This window comes from Rhincodon typus, chromosome 11 (assembly GCF_021869965.1).
Source record: "Rhincodon typus isolate 14 chromosome 11, sRhiTyp1.1, whole genome shotgun sequence".
Lineage (NCBI taxonomy): Eukaryota > Metazoa > Chordata > Chondrichthyes > Orectolobiformes > Rhincodontidae > Rhincodon > Rhincodon typus.
Window position 1 is genome coordinate 32,624,512 of NC_063342.1, and position 22,935 is coordinate 32,647,446.

Below are 22,935 nucleotides of genomic sequence, written 5' to 3' on the forward strand. Positions count from 1 at the left end.
ATACCAGCTTTGAGATGATCAATGGGGACCTTGTGTCCTATTCTCAAGTATGTAGATACAAAGCACAAGAAATTATCTCCCTGTGAGCATTTTTTTTTAACTAAAACCATCCAGAATAGATTATCAGGTCAGTTATTTGTAGGATGTTGCTCTGTAGAAAATTAATTTCACATATCCTTTGTAACTTGGTTATAAAGTACTTTGAGATGTCCTAAGTAAATATGTTACATACATGCAATTCTTTCTTTCTTCTAGCTATGTAGTCAAAGCTGAAGAAGTCTGTTCTAATAATTGATGAAAATTATTTTTCTTTTTATTAGTTGTATATGTATCAGCTGTTCCGGAGTTTAGCATACATCCATTCCTTTGGAATTTGCCATCGGGATATTAAACCACAGAATCTACTGCTTGATCCTGAAACAGCTGTCCTAAAACTATGTGACTTTGGAAGGTGAGTTTTTTTTTCTCACTTCATGGCATACGAATGTTCCTGGCAAGATTAGGATTTGTTGCTATCGCTAATTATACTTGGGGGATAAAAACTGATGGTGAGCTGCTGCCTTGGACTGCTTCAATCCATTTTGGCATAGGTGCACACAGTGCTGTTTAGAGGGCAATTCCAGGACTTTGAATCCTGTTCTCTCGACGTCACTGAAATGTAGTTTGAAGTCAAGTTGGTATGTGATTTGGAAGGGAAGTTGGAGGTGACTGTATTCTGCTGCCCTTGTCTGTCTTAAGTGATAGAGGTTGTGGGTTCGGAAGTTACTGTCGAAAGAAGCTTGGTGGTTACTGAAGTGCATCTTGATGGTTTACACTGCTGCCACTGTGCACTAGTGGTGGAGGAAGTTAGAATCTAAGCTAGTGAATGGGTTGCCAATGAAGCAAACTGCCTGTGTGTGTCTTGACCTGGATGGTGTCAAAGTTCCTGAGTGTTATTGGAGCTGTAATCATCCAGGCCTGTGGAGAGTATTCCATTAATCTGATTTGTGTCTTGTAAATGGTGGATATTATTGGGAAGTCAGATGGTGAGTTACTTTCCTCAGTTCAACAATTTCAACCACCTTTCATTTGACTCCAGTTGGTGGAGTGATTGGCATTGAGTTCAATTTTTCTTGGGCTCCTTCTTGCCATATTGCAGCATTTGACATTAAACTCTCCCCTTACCTCTGGACTTTGGTTTTTCTCTACGTGTTTGAACTAAGGCTACAATATTATCTCGAGTAGTGGAATATGCCTTTTAGAGCATGCAACAACCAAAGCCCTAGATTTTATTCATCTTTAACCAGCTGATGTTTAATAAGCAAATGCTACTTGATCAGTATGTCTCTGCCTATGAATTGTGAAGGCCTCAATTTTCAGGCTATTCTGCAGGCAGTTCTCTGCAGACCGAACTCCCCTTCCATTAGATCCTGTTGATATGCTACCCAGTGATTCTATCTGGAAAGTATACATTTGAATATTTCACTTGGGAGCAAGGTCAAGCTTGGCATTAAAGCGCCACCCTTTTACTCCTATCCCTAAACGTGCTCAATCAAACCACTTGTTGATATTCAATATCTAGGTTCTAACATAAAAATGACATTAATACAAAGTGCTGTAGACTCATATCAACTGTGTAGCTGAATTCTGTATAAAGCAATGCATTCAGAACAGGTGAGAACAAGATGAAAGGTCATAAGGGGATAAAACTTTCTATTCAAAAATACAAAGCTTAAATTTCCTTGAACAAAAAGTTAACATCCCAGTGAATTGGGGAAACGTAGCCATCTCTGTGAAATTCTGTTTTGCTGTTCAACATTGGATGAGCTGAATTTGTGCAAGATTATTTAAGAATTGCAGAGGATGCACAGTACGGGAGTAGGCCATTCAGCCCAAGTGGTTATGCAGGTGTTCATTCTAACCATTTCTCTGCATTCCTTTTGTATTTATTAGTGACCATCTTTTATATTTTTGATTTCTAGTTTTGGGCTGCAAACAAATGGAGTCCTCTTAGCCTGAATCGTATCAAGCCTACCTTTGGCCACCCACTGCTTTCAACTTTCTTGAGAAAAGCCCTAGCCTGTTTCAATATTCCTAGTATGATTCTTATCAATCTTTTTCACATCAGCTCTAATGTTTCTAACCAAGGCTGTATATACATTACATGCAACCTCTTTACTTTTCAAAGGGTCACTATAGCATATAAACAGGCCCTTTGGCCCACAATGTCTGTGATGACCAACAAACACCAAAATACACTAATCCCATTTACCTGCACTTGATCCATAGCCTGCAATGCCTTGGCATTTTAAGTACTTATCGAGTTGCTTCTTAATTTGTTGGAAGAGTACTTGCCTCCTCCACCCTCTCAGACAGCGTGTTCTGTATATCTTCTAACCTCCGATTTTTCTCAGATCTCCTCCAAATCATTTCTTCCTCACTTTAAGTATGCTTTCTGCACTTCAGCACATCGGCCACGTGGAAAAGATTCTCACCATCTATTCTGTCTGTACCCCTCATGATTTTGTATACTCAGACCCTTACTCAGCCTCCTCTGCTCCAAGGAAAACAAACCCAGCCTATCCAGTCTCCTCTTCTAACTGAGACTTTTCATCCCAAGTAACTTCCTGGTGAATCTCCTCTGCACCCTCTCCAGTACAGTCACATATTTCCAATAATGTGGAAAAAAGAATTAGACACTGTCTTTCATCTGTGGCCTAACCAATGTTTTATAAAGTTGTAACAAGACTTCCTTGCTCCTATATTCTATACCCTGGCTGATGAAAACAAACATCCAGGATGCTTCCTTCAACACTGTCTGCCTGTGCTGATATCTTCACAGGTCTATGGATTTGTACACAAAGGTCCCTTCGTTACTCTGTACTTTCTAGGGTCCTACCATTCGTTGTGCTTATCCTACCTTTATTAGACCTCCCAAAATGATCACCTTGCACTTATCTGAATTAAATTCCATATGCCAATTTACCACCTGATCAGTGTCAGACTGTAGCCTGAGCCCATCCTCCTCTTTATCAACAATGCCACCAATTTTTGTGCCATTTGAAAACTTAATTATACTTTCTACATTCGCATCCAAGTTGTTAATGTAAATAATAAAAGTAAGGATCCCAGCACGTATCTCTGTCGTTTACTGCTGGTCACAGGCTTCCAATCACAAAATCATCCCTCCACCATCACCCTTTGACCCTGTTTATGAGCCAGTTTTATTCTCTAGAATTGAATGTCAGCATTTTGCTTGCATTTTTTTCCATGGGCATGTTAACTTCTACTGCTACTTATGGTTTATGAATCTGGACTCCTAAGACTATTTGCATGTTTCTTTGGAAAATGAGTCTAAATGTATATCCACATATGATATGTAGCCTCTCAATTCCTAAACCATGGATGCTCCAATATATATTTCATAACTTCAAGAATAACTTGGTACAATATAAGCATTTGATGAATTCTGTTAATTAAGTTGAACAATGTCAAGCGGAATGCTTCTAAAGTTTGCATGTTAAGCAGTAACGTATTACTTAAAAGGTTAGCTGAATGTATGCTAAAATACTTTGTCCAGTGATTCAGTAATATTTTAGATCATCTGTGAATAATGCTCCCTCTCTCTGTGTAAAGACATGTCTTAAAGGCTAGTCAGTGATTCAGAAGTGACTGAATTAAGTCCAAGCTTTTTAAATTCATTTGTAAAAGCTATAATGGGTTTATTGTTTAATGAGTTTTTGAGCTATTGCAATTAAATTTGATGAATAATTACAAACCAAGAACCATGAGCAGTTTTAAATACAAACATGTCACACTGACAGACATTTCACAGTATAGCTTTATACATAAATATCAGAATTGCCTAATGTGGTTACTTATTTTACATAATTCTATTGAGTTTCTTTGCTGTAACTTTGCAATTAGGATTGTCTTATTTCTTCCTCAATCCTTTGCTCCAGTACAATTACACAGGCAGGTGACAGTAGGGTTTAGTTTGTAGAATAGCCTTTTTACACATCGTGGTCCTGATTTATTTCTGTTTGAGATCCTTCCGACTTGCAGCATTCAGTGTTTTGCTTTAATGTTGTGGTTTCAAGTCTTGCTTCAGCAACTCTGATTACATGTTCAAGTTGACAATCAATAAAGTACTGGGAGGATGCTTTGACTGTTGATGGTCCAATCTTTCTTAATTAGACATTTAAACTAAACAAGCATTTTATTCCCTCAGTTTGGGTATAAAAAAGCACTAAAGTTATCCATGGTGTTCTAGCCAATGTGTATCCCTTGACCAACAGTAAGAATGAAGAGATTATCTTGTCACTATTCTCATTGTGCACAAGGTCCACAAACATTAATCGGAGGTGAATTATCTCCCCACAAAATGGCATTTTGTCTTAAATGTGTTGTTTCCTTTGGAATTTTTTTCCAATGTTCCTTTAAGGGACTATCAACTATTATAACAATGCTACAGTGCATCTTTTAAAGAGATAGAAGATAGGAGTAGGAGGAAGCCATTTGGCCGTTCAAGCCTGCTCTGCCATTCTTCACGATCACGTATATGCGTACTGCTGAAACATAGATGTGTTGACGGTGGATGTTTAAATGTGGTGGTTGAGGTGTGCTTAATAGTAATTATACTTCAGAAGCAAAGACTTTTTGGGATGCCGTGAAGTCATGAAAGATGGTCAGTAAATGCAACTTCTGGGGGAAAAAAGCCTTTTTTCTGTAATAGTTTTTTGGACAGCAGGTTTCTGTTGCTAATAAGAACCGAAAGAACTGCGGTTGTTGTAAATCAGGAACAAAAACAGAAGTTGCTGGACAAGCTCAGCAGGTCTAGCAGCATCTGTGAAGAAAATATCAGAGTTAACATTTCTGGTCTGGTTTCCCTTCCTCAGAACTGACGGTAGCTGGGAAAACGTCAGTTTATATGCCGAAAATAGGGAGGGGGATAGGGTATGGAGTAAACGATAGCATAGAGCCCAAAGAGAGAGATGAGTAGTTGATAGACAAAGGAGCTGCTAACGTTCTGGCTAGGAGAGTGAGTAGTTGTTACTGGGGACTGTTAGTGACTAACAACAGGTAATGTGTAATGGCAGGCTGTGAGATAACAAGGCCTGGTGTGTTGGGTAGGGGGCGAGGACATGGAGAGGTTAGGCCCTAAAATTATTGAACCTAATTGAGTCCAGAGGGCTGCAGGGTCCACAAGTGGAAAGTGAGGTGTCGTTCTTCCAGCTTGAGTTGAGCTTCGCTGGAGAGACAGATGTTGGTCAACGAACAGGGTGGTGTGTTAAAGTGGCAGGCAACAGGTAGCTCAGTCTTTTTTTGCGAGCAGAATGTAGATGTTCTGTGAAGTGGTCACCCAATCTACGCTTTGTTTCCCCAATGTAGAAGAGACCACACTGTGAGCAGCGAATGCAAAAGACTAGATTCGGGGAAGTACGGGTAAAGTGCTGCTTCACCTGGAAGGTATGTTTGAACCCTTGGATAGTGGGGAGGGAGGATGTAAAATGGCAGGTGTTGCACCTTTTCCATTTGCAGGGGAAGATGCCGTGGGGCTGTGGGGGATGTTGAAGGTGAAGGAAGAATGGACCAGGGTGTTCTGGAGGGAATGGTCCCTGTAGAACGTGGACCAGGGAGGGGAGGGGAATGTGTTTGGAGGTGACATCTTGCTGAAGGTGGTGGAAATGGTGTCTGATGATCTTCTGGATGTGGATGCTGGTGGGATGGTAGGTAAGGACATGGGGAACCCTTTTGCTGTTGTGGGAGGGAAGAGAAGGGGGGAGGGCAGAAGTGCAGGTGATGGATCAGAAGTGGTTGAGGGCCCTGTTGACAACGGTGCTGGGAAATCCTCAGTTGAGAAAGAAGGTGGACCTTCTGGAGGCTCCCTTGTCAAAGTTGGCCTCATCTGAACATATGCGACGGAGATGGAGGAACTGAGAGAATGGAATGGAGTCTTTATATGGAAGCAGGGTGTGAAGATGTATAGTCCAGGTAGCTGTGGGAGTTGGTGGGTTTATAGTGGACGTTAGTGGCCAGTCTGTCCCCAGAAATGGAAACACAGATGTCGAAGAAGGGAAGGGAGGAGTCTGAGATAGACCAGGTGAAAGTGAGGGCAGGATGGAAATTGAAAGCGAAATCTATGAACTTTTCCAAATCCGGACAAGAGAGGGAAGCAGCACCAATGATATCATTCTTATACTGGAGAAAGAGCTGTGGGTGGGTGCGTGCCATAATAGGACTGGAACAAGGAATATTCCAAGTACCTCATGAAGAGACAGGCATAACTGGGGCCCATGCGGGGATACCCATGGCCACCACTCTGACCAGAAGAAAATGAGAGGAGTTAAGAGAAGTTGTTGAGGATGAGGACGAGCTCTGCCAAGTGGAGGAGGGTGGGGATGGTTCAGGTCTTTGCTCCAGGAGGAAGCGGAGAGCCCTAAGACCCTGCTGGTGGGGAATGGACGTGTAAAGGGATTGTATGTCCATGGTAAAGAGGAGGCGGCTAGAACCTGCAAACTGGAAGTTTTGAAACCGGCATAAAGCGTCAGGAGAATGGCAGATGTACGTGGGCAGGGATTGGACCAGGGGATAGAAGACTGAGTCAAGGTAGGAAGTCAAGAGTTCTGTGGGGCGGGAGCAGGCCGAAACAATGGGTCTGCCCGGACACTCTTGTTTGTGGATTTTTGGAAGGAGGTGGAAGTGGGCTGGGGGGCTATCAGCTTGGAAGCAGCAGGGGAGGAGGTTACCAGTTGAAATGAAATCAGTTACTGTAGTAGATACAATGGCCTGATGCATCATGGTAGGGTCATGGTTGGAGGAGGTACCTTAGAGCTGGCGCTCAGCCTCTGCAATGTAGAGGTCAGTACGCCAGACTGCAACAACCATCACTCTTATCTGCAGGCTTAATAACAATGTCAGGGTTAGATCTAAGTGCACGGAGTGCAGTCAGTCGGAGGGAGATGGGTTGAATTTGGTGAGGGGGGTCAGAGAAATTGAGGCAACCAAAATAACATCAACAGTTGTCAATGAACAGATCGAGTGCAGGTAAAAGGCCAGAGGGAGGGGTTCAGGTGGAGGATGTGTTGGTACTGGGCGAAGGGGTCTGTGGGTCGTGGAGAGGACTCTTCTCCATGCTCATTTCTTTGGACACGAAGACAGCGGAAGAAGAGTGCAACATCATGTCGTGCCTGCAATTCATTAAGGTGGGGACGCAGAGGAATAAAGCTGAGGCCTTTGCTGAGTACAGAAATGTTCAGCATCGGAGAACGAGAGGTTAGGAGGGATGGTAAATGCCCTAGAGGAGGTGGGGTTGGGAGAGGGTATGGAGTCAGAGGGATGGGGAGAAGAGGAAGGTTGCAGAGGCCCATGGGTATCTTTTGAGTTGTTGCATCGATTCCTTGATTTTGTTTCCAATTTCGACCCCGCCCTCACTTTCACCTGGTCTCTCTCTGACTCCTCCCTTCCTCGATATCTCTGTTTCCATTTCTGGGGACAGACTGGCCACTAATATCCACTATAAACCCACTGACTCCTACAGCTACCTGGACTATACATCCTCACACCCTGCTTCCTGTAAAGATTCCATCCCATTCTCTCAGCTTCTCCGCCTCTGTCGCATATGTTCAGATGAGGCCAACTTCGACAAGGGAGCCTCTGAAATGTCCACCTTCTTCCTCAGCTGAGGATTCCCCAGTACCGTTGTCGACAGGGCCCTCAACCAGGTCCGACCCATCGCCCATACTTGCACCCTCACCCTTTATCTTCCTTCCTACAAAAGCAATATGGTTCCCCTTGTCCTTACATACCATCCCACCAGCATCCAAATCCAGAAGATCATCAAACGCCATTTCCATCACCTTCACCGAGATGCTACCATCACGCGCACATTCCTCTCCCCTCCCTTGTCTGTCTTCTGCAGAGACTGTTCCCTCCGGAACACCCTGGTGCACTCTTCCTTCACTCTCAACACCACGCCCACCCCCACCCCCCCCCACCCCACCCCAATGGCACCGTCCCCTGCAACTGGCGAAGGTGCAACACCTGCCCATTTACTTCCGCCTTCCCCACGATTCAAGGGCTCAAACATACCTTCCAGGTGAAGCAACAATTCACCTGCTGTTCCCAGAATCTAATTTACTGCATTCGCTGTTCACAATGTGGTCTCCTCTACACTGGGGAAACAAAGTGCAGATTGAGTGACCGCTTTGTAGAACATCTACATTCTGCTGGCAAAAAAACCCTGAGCTACCTGTTGCCTACCACTTTAACACACCACCCTGTTCCCTGGCCAACATCTGTGTCTGGCTTGCTGCATTGTTACAGCGAAGCTCAATGCAAGCTGGAAAAACAAACCTCATTTTCTGCTTGTGGACCCTGCAGCCCTCTGGACTCAATATCACGTTCAGTAATTTTGGAGCCTAAACTCTCCCATGTCCTAGCCCCCTACCCCACACACCCAGGCCTTGTTATCACAGCCTGCCATTACACACTACCTATCGTTACTCACTAACTGTCCCCATTAACAACTTTATTCAGCCTCCTAACCAGATCATTATCAACCCCTTTGTCTATCCAACTGTTCTTTCTCTTCGGGCTGTATCCTATCGTTTACTCCCCCTCCCTACTTTCTGCATATAAACCAACATTTCCTCAGCTGCCGTCCCTTCTGAGGAAGGGTCACTGGACCTGAAACGTTAACTCTGATTTTTTTTTTTCACGGATGCTGCCAGACCTGCTGAGCTTTTCCAGCAACTTCTGTTTTTATTCCAAGTTTTTATAGCTTTCAGTTGGAAATTGAAAATATCAACAGGTTGACTGCAGCTACTATCTTCAGATATATCTTGGTAATTGTGGCTCATACTTTGTAGGTAGAGAATTGAAACCAATGTAGAAGGTGACTCATGGTTTCTGTAACACACAGTACATACATTGCCCTTGAAGGCTGTTGTGGCACAGTGGTATTGTCCGTACATCTGGGCCAGAAGATTTGGGACCAAGTACCACCTGCTGTAGAGGTGTGGCGTAGCACATCTGAACAGGTTGATTTAAAAATATCACTTAACCTGCTTTGGATCAAGGGAAGTTTGTCTGGCCACATTATTTCATCAGTTGAGTGCACAGCTGTGTTTTTTGTAAATTGGTTTCCAGGATGTGAGTATCACTGGCCAGGCTAACATTCATTTCCCTCTAGAAGTTGATGCTGAGCAAGAATCCTTAAACCACTGCAGCTTCTGTATGCATTGTTGAGAAAGGTGCCCTTTGACCCATGACAGTGAAGGATCAGCGATATGTTTGCAAGTTGGAATGGTGCGCACCTTGGAGGGTGTGATGTTCCCATGCTCCTTTTGCCCTTGTTCTTCTGAGAGAGAGGTCACAGACTTGCAAGGTGACATTGAGGAATCTTGGTGAGTTGCCACACTGTATTTTGTAGATGGTACCAACTGCTGGGATGTGGGTGTGTTGATGTTGGTGGAAATGAATGTTTAAGGTGACGTGATAGAGTCATACAGCATAGAAACAGGCCCTTCACCCCACCGTGTCTTTGGTGACCAATAAACACCAAACTACACTAATTCCATTTACCTGCACTTGATCCATAGCCTACTATGCCTTGGCATTTTAAGTACTCATCCAGTTGCTTCTTAAATGTTGCAAGTGTACTTGCCTCCACCACCTTCTCAGGCAGCACATTCCATATGTCTGTCATCTGCTGGGTGAAAAAGATTTTCGTCAGATTACCTCTAAATCACTTATTGCTAGCCTTAAACTTATGCCCTCTGTTCTTAGAAATGGGGAAGAGATTCTTGCAATCTACTGCCTATGCCTTTCAAGATTTTGTATACCTCAATCAGATAACTTCTCAGCCTCCTCTGCTCCAATGAAAACAAACACAGCCTAATCAGTCCTCAACTGAGACTGTTCATCCCAGGCAACATCGTAGTCAATCTCCTCTGCTCCTTCTCCAGTGTAATCGTGTCTGTCCAATATTGACTGTGCGCGCAGTGCTCCAGCTGTGTTATGACCAATGTTTTATAAAATTGTAACAAGATTTCCTTGTTCATGTATTCTGTGCCCTGGCTAATGATGGCAAGCATCCCAAATGCTGCCTTCACACACTGTTTGCCTGTGCTGATACCTTTGGGGATCTAAGAACTTGTACATCAAGGTCCCTTTGTTCCTCCATACTTTCTAGGGACCTTCCACTCATTGTGTATATCTTATCTGTATTAGACCTCCCAAAATATATCACCTTGCATTTATCTGAACTAAATTCTATATGCCATTGCTCTATCCAGTTTACCATGTGCTTGATGTGAGACCGTAGCCTAAGACCATCCGCCTCATTCGTCAACACCACCAATTTTTGTACCATCTGTAAACTTGCTAATATTACCTCTATGCTCACATCCAAGTCAGTAATGTATATAAAATCAGCGAAATCTGTGGTACACCGCTTGTCACAGGCTTCCAATTTCAAAAACTATCCTCCACCATCACCATTTGCCTCCTATTTGCAAGCCAATTTTGCATTCAGTTTGCCAGTTTGCCTTGGAGTCCATGGGGTCTTGCCTTTTGGATCATGCGTCCATGTGAGATCCTGTCAAAGACCTTATTGAAGTCCATGCAGACTGCATCAACTGCACTACCCTCATCAATATATTTAGTCACTTTTTTCAAAAAACAGTCAATTAAATTAGTCAGACAGGATGTCCCTCTAACAAATCAGCTATCCTTGATCAGTCCCTGCTTTTCCGTGTATTGATTAATCCTTTCCTTCAGTTTTTGTTCCCAATAATTTTCTGACCACTTGTCAGACTAACTGATCTGTAATTACCTGGCTTATCCCTGGTGCCCTTCTTGAACAAAGGAATCACATTAGCTATCTTTCAGTCATCTGGCACTTCACCTGTAGCCAGCAAAATATTAAATATATTTTCCACAGCCCCAGTAATCTCCTGCCATGCCACCCATAGCAGCCTGGGAGCTCCTCCTTTATTAATTCTAACATTCTTTAGAATCTCACCTAAGCCAGCTGAAGTCCCCATCTGCAGTGAATTTTTCCTCTGTGAATACAAATGAGAAATTGGATGCTTTGCCCAATTGTATTGAGCTATTGCTGTTAGATCTATTCTCCTCTAGATAAATGGAGAGTTCTCAACCATGCTGTTGACTGTTTGGGTTAGATTGGCAAGTTACTTATTGATGAAGGGTGTAAACCCAAAGAGTTGACTTGCCTGCTCCTCTGATCTGCTGTGTTCCTCCAACTTCACACTGTTGACACAGTCTCTGACTCATTCTTGTAACCACTGTATTTTCATGGCTGGTCCAGTTACATTTTTGGCCAATGGTGATCCTTGCAAACTCAGCCCTACTGTCAGCATCATCGTTATCAGGAATGGTAATGGAATTCATTGTCAAGAACAGATGCCTATTAGTCATGTGGTATGAATATTATTTGCCACTTATCAGACCAAGCTGAGTGTTGATCCAATCTTGCTGCGTGAGATCACAGACTGCTTCATTATCTATGGAGTTGTAAATCAGCCTGAGCACTAGTGAACATCTCTACTTTTAACCTTATGATGAGAGAAGTCACGTGGAATCTAGGGTGAGCTGATAAGATGGATATAGAACTGGCTTAGTCATAGAGTAGTGGTGGAAGGGTGTTTTTCTGTCTGGAACTCTGACCTGGTGTTCTTGTGTGTGTCTGTCTGTGTGTGTGTGTAGATAGTTTGGAGGAGAATATAGATGGCCTGATCAGTAAGTTTGCGAGTGACACAAAGATTGAATGAGCTATGGTTGGTGAGGAGGATTGCCAGATGATACAGCAGGATACAATTAGGCTGGAAACTTGGGCAGAGAATTCGCAGATGGAGTTTAATCCAGACAAATGAGGTGCTGCATTTTGGGAGGTCTAATGCAGGAAGGAAATATACAGTAAATGGCAGGACTGTTAGTGGCATTGACGTACAGAGGGATCAAGGTGTACACGTCCATAGTTTCCTGAAAGTGGAGAAACAAGTGGATGAGGTAGTCAAGAATGCATACAGCATATTTGCCTTCGTCGGTCAGGGCACAATAAAAATTAGCAAATCATGTTGCAGCTGTATGGAACTTTAGGTCACGTTTGGTATATTGTGTGCAGTTCTGATCACCACACTACCAAATGGATGTGGACGCTTTGGAGAGGTTGCAGAAATGGCTTACTAGAATGTTGCCTGGTTTGTAAGGTATTAGCTATGCAGAGAGATTGGACAAACTTTGCTTTCACTTGAATGTCAAAAGATGAGGGGCAACCTGATAGAAGCGTACAAAATTGAGAGGCATGGATAAAATGGTTAGTCAGAGTCTTTTTCCCAGGGTAGAAATGTCATTTACTAGTGGACATAGGTTTACGGTATAAATGGGATAAGTTTGAAGGAGATGTGAGGCAAGTCTTTTTTTCTACATAGATTGATAAGTGCCTGAAATGCACTGCCAGAGCTGGTGGTGGAGGCGGCTACAATAGCAATGGTTGAGAGGCATCTTGACAGGTGTGTGAATAAGAAGGGAATAGTAGGATATAGACTGCATAGAGGCGAAAGGTTTTTAAAGGCATCATGTGATGGCACAGTCTTGGTGAGTTGAAGGGCCTGTTCCGGTGCTGTACTGTTCTTTGTTCTTTTGTTTTTTGCAGCAGTTGAAGGTGTTTAGGCCCAGCAGCAATGTTTTGGAGCTCGGGTGATTTATCTACAGCGCCATAGATATCTTCCTTTTATACTAGATATGACTCTAGCCAGCTGAGAATGTTCACCGAATTCCCATTCATATCCATTTTGCTAGGACTCCTTGATTCTGTACTTTGTCACGTGTTGCCCGTATCACTATTAGAACTGTTATTTGTTCCATCTTTGAGGCAAGGCTGTAGCCAGGTAGTCCTGGTAGAACTCAAACTGCATACCCATCAGCAAGGAACAGCTTCTTTCTGGCCGTTATCAGACTTTTGAATGGACTCTAGCCTCAAATAATGTAACCTGCAATGTAACCTGTATGCCTGTAAGTATTTTTGATCTATATATTCTTTGCTGCTGTGATCTGTCTGTACTGCTTATAAACAAAGCTTTTCACTGTACTTCAGTACTCTTGACAATAAATCAATCAATCAATTAATCAAGTTATTGCAGTATAAATACCCATTGATAGATCTGATAATTCTTTTCCATCACTTTACTGATGATAGAGAGTAGAGTGTTGGAACAGTAATCAACCGGATTGGATTTTTCCAACCTTTTTGTGAACAGGAGTAAGCTAGGAAATTTTCCACTTTAATGGGTAGATGCCAGTGTTGCAGCTGTATTAAACAGCTGAGATGCTACTAACTCTGATTGTAAGTGGTCAGTGCTGCAACTGAGGTGGTGCAAGGCCCGTAAGTTTTGCTGTATGCAGTGTGCTCAGCCACTTCTTGATATACAGTCACACAAGATAGGAGCAGTAGTATTCCATTCAGTATTATCATGACTGATCAAGATCAATATCCTACCCTGCTGTCCACAATTACCCCTTGATCCCTTTTCACCATGAGCTAAATATCCACCTCCTCCTTGAAAACACACAATATTTTGGCCTCGACACTTTCTGTGACAGTGTATATTGTAGGCTCACCAATCTCTGGGTGAAGAAATTTCTCCTCATCTCAGTCTTAAAACATTTAACCCCTCATCCCGTTCTGGACTCCTCCACCATCAGGAGCATCCTTCCTGTATCTAACCTATTTGGTTGTGTTTGAATTTTATAGGTTTGAGATCCACTCCCTCATTCTTCTAAGCTCCAGTGAATACAGTCCTAACTGACTCAATCTCTCCTCATACGTCAGTCCTGCCATCCCAGGAATCCATTTGGTAAACCTCCAATAAGGAGACCAAAACTGTACACCGGATTCCACATGTGGCATCCCCAATTCCCTGTGTAACTGCAGTCAGATATCTTTGCTCCTGTACTCAAATTCTCTCACTATGAAGGCAAAGATACAATTTGCCGCCTTTACTATCTGCTGCACCTGCATATTCACCTTCGGCCACTGTTGCACGAGAGTGCACAGGGCTTGTTGAATATTCCCTTCTTAATTTACAGCTATTCGAATAATAATTTGCCTTCCTGCTTTTGCTACCAAAGTGAATAACTTTACACTTATCCAAATTATACTATATCTGCCCACTGACTCAGCTTGTCCAAATCACACTGCAACATTTCTGCACCTTCCTTACAGCTCTCACTTCCACCCAGCTTTGTGCCATCTGCAAATTTTGAGATATTACATTTAGTTCCCTCATCTAAATCATAACATATATTGTGAATAGCTGGGAACCTAGTACTAATCCCTGTTGTATTCCACTACTCTGTGCCTGCCATTCAGAAAAAAAGACCCGTTTATTTCTACGGCTTCTCCTGTCTGCTAACCATTTTTTTTATCCATCTCAATGCACCGTCCCCAGTCCCATGCACTTTAGTTTTACACATTAAAATCTTAGGTGGGACTCTGTCAAAAGCCTTTTAAACGTCCAAATAGACCACATCCTGTGGCCCCATGGATCAACTTTACGAGGTACATCCTTGAAGAATTCCAGTAGATGTGTCAAGCATGATTTTCCTTTTGTAAATTAATGCTGACTGTGTCTGATGCCATCACAGTTTTCTAAGTGCTCTGCTATAAAATCCTTGATAATGGTCTCTAGCATCTTGTCCACTACTGACATCTGACTCACTGGTCTATAATTTGTGGTTTTTTCTCTATGCCCCTTTTTAAATAGGGGGCTACTTTAGCTATGTTAGCTAAAGAATTTTGGAAGATGAGTGCCAATGCATCCACTGTTTCTAGGGCCACTTCCTTAAGTAGTCTGGGATGTAGATTATCAGGCCCTGGGGATTTAACAGCCTTTAATCCCATCAATTTCTCAAACAGCGTTTTTCTAATTCTACAGATTTACTTCAGGTCCTCCCTCTCACTAAACTCCAGTGTTCCCCATCGTTTCATTAATATGTGAACCGAGTTAAATGAGCAGAAGACTGGTATTTTGTGATGCTCGGGAGCTCCGGAGAAGACCAGGATGGATTATCCTTTCCGGTCAAAGTCGATTGCAAATGCTTTAGTGTTGTCTTTGGCTCTCGTGCAAATAGGTTTCTCATTGTTTAGAACAGGATGTTTGTGCAACCATCTCCTGTTCTTCAATTGTCCACCATTCTTCATATTTGATGTGGCAGGTCTGAAGATAGGACCTGGCAGGTCTGAAGATAGGACCTGACAGCTCTAGTCCAATGCACAAGTGTAGGTGCTGCTGAATTCAATACCATGTGCCTTCATTTCTCATCCTAGTCAAGATAATTTCTTGTATTTTCTATTTCAGATTTTCACCATCTAATGGATTTTGACTTTATATTGATTCTCTATTAGAATAGGACTATGATGGGCAAGTGTAACGCAATTGTCAGCCAGTCAGATGAGTGTAAGAAATAGTGACCAATATCTCTGGGCAGGAGCAGGATCAATCGCTGTGAAAAGATTGATGTCGTTTTTAACAGAAATTGTTGACTACAGAAACCTCATGACTTTCTCTCTTGCACTTTTCTCCCCCATTTCCCTTTTTTTTTCTTTTGCAAATATTTGGTTAAATTGGTTGCTGAAAGGGCATTTTAAGATTCAAGTGCCTAGATTTTGTATCAAATTAGAGAGTTTGGAAAGCACTATAATTCATTTTTGCTTTTTCCTGTGAAACCTATTCCTCTCCAAAACTGTACATGCAGAAGTTAGCTACAACTTAATCAGTATTAGGCCATGCTGTAGTTGAACATTTTACTTATGGCCTTTGACAGCTCTTGCTGTCCTGCTACACACAGGGCCATCTGCAATCTAGTATGCCACCTGGTGTAGAAAAGTGTGTTCACGTTTCAAAGTCTGAAATGAAATTGTTTGAGTTTTAAATTTGTAGATTTGGAACAACAGTGAAATAGCTGAAATATTGAGCCCCAAAATCTCATTTCAAGCTCTCTTATTTCATAATGTGCATTTCAGTGCTGAATGTTTGTACATGTTTGCATTAATTTGCAGCTACTGAAATAAATTAATTTTCAAGTCTCACAGTTAGACTTTAAATTACTTTTTGATAACTTTAAAATATTCATTCATACAGAATATTTACTTTCTAATTTATTTTATTTCAGTGCAAAACAGTTGGTGCGTGGTGAACCGAATGTTTCTTATATCTGCTCACGGTACTACAGGGCACCGGAGTTGATCTTTGGTGCCACAGATTATACCTCCAGTATAGGTGAGTTTTTTTTGTTGTTTTTAGTATTTTGAAAGTTATCAGGTGCTTTGTTGGTCTGCATGTTTGATCAGATCTCTGCAACAGCTAGCCTTAAAAATTTTGACGTCGCAGTTGCTGTCGATTTCCTGTGTTACTCATACTTCATTCTACACGCCTTTTTGAAACTGATTCATTCTTAGGAGTGTTAGTTCAAAGCACTTATGCAATGAGACATTGCTCATAACTTAACGTATGAGCAGTGAAAAGCTTTTGTTGCACAAGAGCCCTGCTCATTATGCTGGTTTTAAAATTCAGGATTGTGAATTTGCTCATCAATGAATCAATAAGTCATTTTAGTCAATTTTTTTCAAAGTCAAAAACGCTACTGTATGTGTTTTCAAAAAATGGTTTATGTCCAAGTGAGTTCCCTTTAGCGTACACTAAGATGGAAATTAATTTATAGTGATTTGAGGCTGTTATTGTAGAACTAATGGGGCTAGTTTCAGTATGCGATCTTATACTTGTAGGTCTGATTCTAACACAATTTTCTGGCTTTTTGGGGATTTGCATGAATCTGTGTTTGTACAGGTCCAGTAGAGGGAATAAATTGACAATGGAAAATGCGGAAGAATTTATGTTATATCCAATTGACACACACAATTTTTCAAACACCGTGTTTTCAAACCTACCATGCAAACAGCAGCATGTAAAAGTACTATAATCTAACAAACCAGTAACACTCGGGCTGTGTGATGTCTCCCTAGGTACACCTCAGAGGTTAAACCTGAAAATGTGCCAATGATATGGTCATTTTTTCCAATATTGTTAAGTTCAAATCTCCTCCAATGTTATTGGGTTATGCCCAAACTTGAAACAGATGGAAATCGGCATAACTAATCGGAGCCCAAGCAAAATGCTAAACCCAGACTATGCACTTTGCTATTTTAACATTCACTTCTTTTAATCATCTTTCATGGACATCAGACACTGAATGTTTGTGAAACCTGCATTTGGATGAAGTTTTCAATTTTGGATGTGACTTGTGCAATAAAAATCTATTCATAGAAATAAAATGCAGTGCCTTTTTGAGCAATTTTTAATTAAGTACCTTAAGAATACCTTTTCGAATTTGGAAATCTGGTTGCATTGTTTGAACCTGGAACAACTAGGTTTGAGAGTTGGAGTGTGACCAGTTTTGTTAGTGGAAATTCAGCCTGATGAGGGATTTAATGAACGGTTATGAAAGATCAAGGAGGCTTGACTCAACCATAGCCAAGATACTGCTAATTTTCAGTCATGTATTCCCTCTGTCAGATTAACACTACAGAGTCAGAGTCCTACAGCATGGAGACAGACCTTTTGGTCCAAAGCATGTATGCTGACAAAGTTTCCCAAACTAAACTAGTCCCACTTGGCTGCATTTGGCCCATATCCCTCTCAACCTTTCCTATTCATGTATCTATCCAACATTTTTTTGAATGTTGTAACAGTACCTGCATCTACCAATTTTTCTGGCAGTTCATTCCACATATGCACTGCTGTGTGTGGAAATAGTTGCCCCTTTCTTCTTTCTCCTCTCACCTTAAAAATATGCCCCCTAGTTTTGAACTCCACTACCCTAGGAAAAGACACTTGCTGTTCATCTTATCAATGCCGTTTAAGATTTTATAAATCTTGGGTCACCCCTCAACCTCTCATGCTGCAATGAAGAAAGTCCCAGTCTTTACTGTCTATCCTTATAGTTCAAACCCTCCAGACCTGGCAATATCCTGGTCAATGTTTTCTGAGCCCTCTCCAATTTAATAATATCCTTTCTAGAGCAGGGTGACCAGAACTGTACACAGTACTCCAAAAGTGGCCTCTTTAATATCCTGTGCAGCCTTGACATAACATCCCAACTTCTATACTCTTCAGTCTGAGCAGTGAAGGCGAGCGTGCTAAATGCCTTCTTTAACCATCCTGTCTATCTGTGATGCAATTTTCAAAGAACTGTGTACCTGAGCTTGTTCGACAGCACTGCCCAAAACCCTTACTATTAATTGTACAATTCCTTCCTGTGTTTGTTTTACCAAAATGCAATGCCTCCAAATTTATCCAAATTAAATTCCATCTGCTGCTGCTCATAGGTGCAGATGTGAAGTAGTCTACACGTTTAACTGTGTAGCTCAACAGATTTACCTCTGGATTTCTTGCATTGTCTCCTTTGAGTGTTGAATTTTTTTGGTACAATCTTCCTTAATCTCCCAGAAGCTGGAAAAACTGATCATTTCAAGTGTTTTATATTACTTGGCAGAGTATTGTTACAAGCGAAAGGGAACAGTCTGCTGTACCTCAGACTGGCCTAATCAATACAATGAGGAAAAAACTTCACATTGGCCTGGGGATCAATCTAGTGCTGATTACCCATCTTTTAAAAATAACTTGGGAGCTAGGTACTGCTGCAGACTCCTTCACTAGAGTGTTTACTAGCTTGGTAGCTAATGCTGTTTGCATTTGAAATAAATGATGCACAAGTAGGTACTTCTGCCATTTGATGAATGCTTGACAGTGAAGAGAGAATTCTGAAACATTATGTGGCAAGAAAATAAGCCATGTTTTAGATTAGTGACTTATTTTCCATCTAGTTTTCAGATGGAGATTTTGGAGTGTGAATCTCTGTACTTGCTTTGGAAATGAGTTAAACAGCATCACATTTTTTCCTTCTAGATCTTGTCTTTAGCCTAAGTTTAATGTAATAGAGCTGCTTAATTCTTAATTATTCAATTGCTCTCCACTGTTAAAACTATCTGGAATAGTAAATTTATGAAAGTGTGCAATGTGATATCAATTTAGCACTAAACTTCAGAGTGAATCTAATATTGATTGTGATCCCCTTCCAAAAAAAATGCTTTTGTAGTACTGCTGTGAAAATTAACCGCTTATCTTGATTTCATATTTGTAGATGTATGGTCAGCTGGCTGTGTGTTAGCAGAGCTATTGCTAGGACAGCCCATCTTCCCTGGTGACAGTGGTGTTGATCAGCTGGTAGAAATTATAAAGGTATAATCCCATTTCTCTAAATACTTCAGTCTTTTATGTGCTAATTTCTAAATGGTTTGTTTCATCAGTTTACCCCTATACGCGCCCTTATCGACAGCCTACTCCATTATAGTGCTTCAACAAAGAAAGGATGACATTAAACTCATTACAATGCATTTCTGCAATTATCTGATTATTCAATTTGACGGATGCATTCACTGCTTGTCACTTGTTTAAAAACATTTTCTGTTATTTCATTCAGTTTTTCTTAATATGATACCACTTGGAGCCTTGAGGTAGTTCTCAATTGCCTTTGCATCAATGATTTATTTCATGCATGTGGATGTACTCTTTGTGAAAATGGTTTAAATTATGTTCTATTCAATTGTGTCATTGCAGGCAACTTATTTTTCTGCTAAGAACTGAGCTTTTAATGCATTTCAGTCAGTTGCTCATGTCCAAAATGGCCATGAGATAATCTGTAGATGATCCCAACTTTCTGATCTAGCTATTTGTACATGATTGAACTTATTTCAAAGAATGGGGCCATCCCTATGGTTGATAGCCTAACATCCCTGTAGACAATTATTGAATACTGTAGCATTATATCTTGGTGACCAATTTTCATATGCAAATATTTGAGGATGTGTTGAACAATAATGTACACTTTGGTAATGTATCATCTAATGAATTGTATTTGTGTATAATATTCATCTGATTGTACAATACGTGAGATTTTACTACATTTGTTTCTAGGTCCTGGGAACGCCAACAAGAGAGCAAATCAGAGAGATGAATCCCAACTACACCGAGTTCAAATTCCCTCAGATCAAGGCACATCCTTGGACTAAGGTAAAGAAAACAATATTCTTTTGACAGTGAAACCAAGTCTTATTCATTAGGCCAGGAACTAGTAACAAGCCCTGTTGGGGTTAATTTTTATTACTGACATTTGGCAATCTGACAATAGAAACTATCATAAATTTTATTGACCCAAAAAATAGTTTTTAAGAAAACCTCTCCAAGTAATATAAACCTATGTTTTAGTTGCTAGTTCTTTTTCCTGCCTGATATGATTAATAAGAGAATTTTCATTAAGCATTAACATTTTTCAAATATTGATACGGTAAATGTATCTCTCAGCCATTAGTTCTTGAAAGATAAATTGGTAATGAACCAGATTTGTTTTTCTGTTGAGCGGTTTTTATTCTAATAAATTCATACTAACACTAGATTGGCAGTAATCTGTGAAACTGCAGCATTAAAAGCATTTTCAGTTGCTGATCATTGCACATTGAGCTTTTGAAAACAACTTGAAGAATTTTATGTTCATTGTACTGAAAGTTTTCACTATTGGGTCAGTACTAGGAAGTTCATCAGACCACAGGACAGACTGAAAAAAATTATGAAATCCTGACTGTGCTCCAGACCACTGAGTGAATCCACCAAAAGATTATGTATATAGTTGGTCTCATCGGTAAAAGAAGATAATTTTGAATAATTGCAGAATGAATATGTCAGCTTATTGTGTATGAACGGATGACTTGCTGTTTGATCAATTGACATGCGAATGCATAGAAGAGATAAGTAAGATACTCAGTCTGAGGGAAGACATTGAGAAAATGAGACAAGTATAGGGGAGTTGGAACGAGCAAATGAGAGTTTTTGTGAATATGAATGTGTCCATTTGAAGTTGAGCAAAGGGAAACAAGTGAGTCAGTAATTCATGAACAAAGTGGTGATCCAGAGAAAAGCATCTCACTCATGTTGCTACAATATTGGAAAAATGAGTAAGGTGAGGTCAGAAATAAAAAAGACTTCAGGTCTTACTGATAAGTACTGTCTGATTATTCAAATAATGTACATGACTTCAGCTAAATCATCCAAAAGTCTTGTTTCTGATTGCTTTGTGGTTCATTTACTGAAATAGTATTGATGCTTCATGACCTTTAAAATGAATATATGCTATTCTCATTATTTATTTCTTATAACTTTTTCAAATTTTTTATTGTATTTGTTTTAAACAGTCCTTTTCTTGATTGTACATGTGCAGCTTTGACACCAGATTATATGGCTGTTATTTAATGTTGTCTATTAGAAGTGTCAAGCTAAATGTCTTCAGTGTCTTGCAACTGCATGTTGACATAGAACAATACATATAGGGGCTGAAATCTGATTTCTAGTCTAATCACCCCAGCTGTCAGTAACTTCCAATAAAATATGCACCTCTGAATTTGAGGTCTTCTAATTGTTCACTGAGAATATATTGCACTTTTCTAGAGAAGTCCAAAAGCTAAAATTTTCAAGTTTTGACTATTTTATGATAGACCAAGCAAATTCCTCATGTAACTAGACATTATTTTGTAATGTGATCTTGAGAATAAATAATTAATTGCTCCTTATGAGACATAAAGCTTTCACATAAACTGGTTATTCTTGCAAATCCTTGATTTGTATCAAACTAGCAGTTATGCTTAACTTGAAAACAATTTTCCATAAATATACAAAGGTTCCTGGTGGCATGATGTTCTACTGAATTGTTGTAAGTTCTCCAAGAACTCAAAGCACTGAATGAGAAATGACATGTAACCTTCTGCTTCAGGTTCAATCTGTCATTTGACCTAATGTTTATTTTGCCCGCATTGAATGCTGATGCTCTTCAGGATGGCAAGAGCAATTGTTTTATATTCATGCCCATGAAAGAAATCTAGAAATTAAACCCAAAGTTTGTATCAGGTCTATTTGAACTTAATCAGCGATTTGCGCATTAGATATAGGCATTTCAGCTTGGGAAATTCTCTTGGATATGGTTTTCTTATTCTTTGTATGTAGTTCAACCTCCACATGCCTTTTAGCTTTCTGGATAACCCAGTTTTATCTTTGATCGTTGTATTTTTCTGCCCAGTTGATATCCTACCGTTGCTTGGTTAGTTTCCATGATGTGTCTCACTTTCAAAAATTGAGATAAACAGTAGAATGCATTCTACATACAACAGTAAGATTGGGAGCAGTGCAGCCAAGTTGAATCCCATAAACATTCAATGGTCACACATATGCTCTCATGTGAGTGTCAAGTGCCCTAATACTTCCAGCTTTATTTAATGAGATTCCTTCAAATTCCTCCTTGGATTCAAACTTTTTATCCTCAGCAGAATTCCACTAATTCAAGAGTCATAGAGATGTACAGTATGGAAAGAGACCCTTCAGTCCAACTTATCCATGCCAACCAGGTATCCCAGATAAATCTAGTCCCATTTGCCAGCATTTGGCCCATATCCCTTTAAACCCTTCCTATTCATATACCCATCCAGATGCCCTTTTAAATGTTGCAGTTGTAACAGCCTCCACCACTTCCTCTGGGAGCTCATTCCATACGCACACACCACCCTCTGCATGAAAAAGTTGCCCCTTGGGTCCATTTTAAATCTTTCCCCTCTCACCTTAAACCTATGCCATCTAATTTTGGACTCCCCCACCCTGGGGGAAATACCTTGTCTATTTACCCTATCCATGCCCCATATGATCTTATAAACCTCTATAAAGTCACCCCTCAGCCTCTGCTCCAGGGAAAATAATCCCAACCTATTCAGCCTCTCCAACCCTGGCAACATCCATGTGAATCTTTTCTGAACCCTTTCCAAGCCTCATAACATCC

At 40.7% G+C, this 22,935-nt stretch overlaps 1 protein-coding gene across 1 annotated transcript in view; it reads left to right on the forward strand.

Annotated features, from left to right (window-relative positions):
• The window catches only part of gsk3ba (glycogen synthase kinase 3 beta, genome duplicate a), an 80,579-nt gene that overhangs the window by 29,047 nt on the left and 28,597 nt on the right, over positions 1-22,935 (forward strand). Inside the window, exons 5-8 of the mRNA XM_048603085.1 lie at positions 321-451; positions 16,177-16,283; positions 19,204-19,301; positions 20,037-20,132. Coding sequence (XP_048459042.1) covers positions 321-451; positions 16,177-16,283; positions 19,204-19,301; positions 20,037-20,132 — 432 coding nt within the window. The remainder of the gene's footprint in view (positions 1-320; positions 452-16,176; positions 16,284-19,203; positions 19,302-20,036; positions 20,133-22,935) is intronic.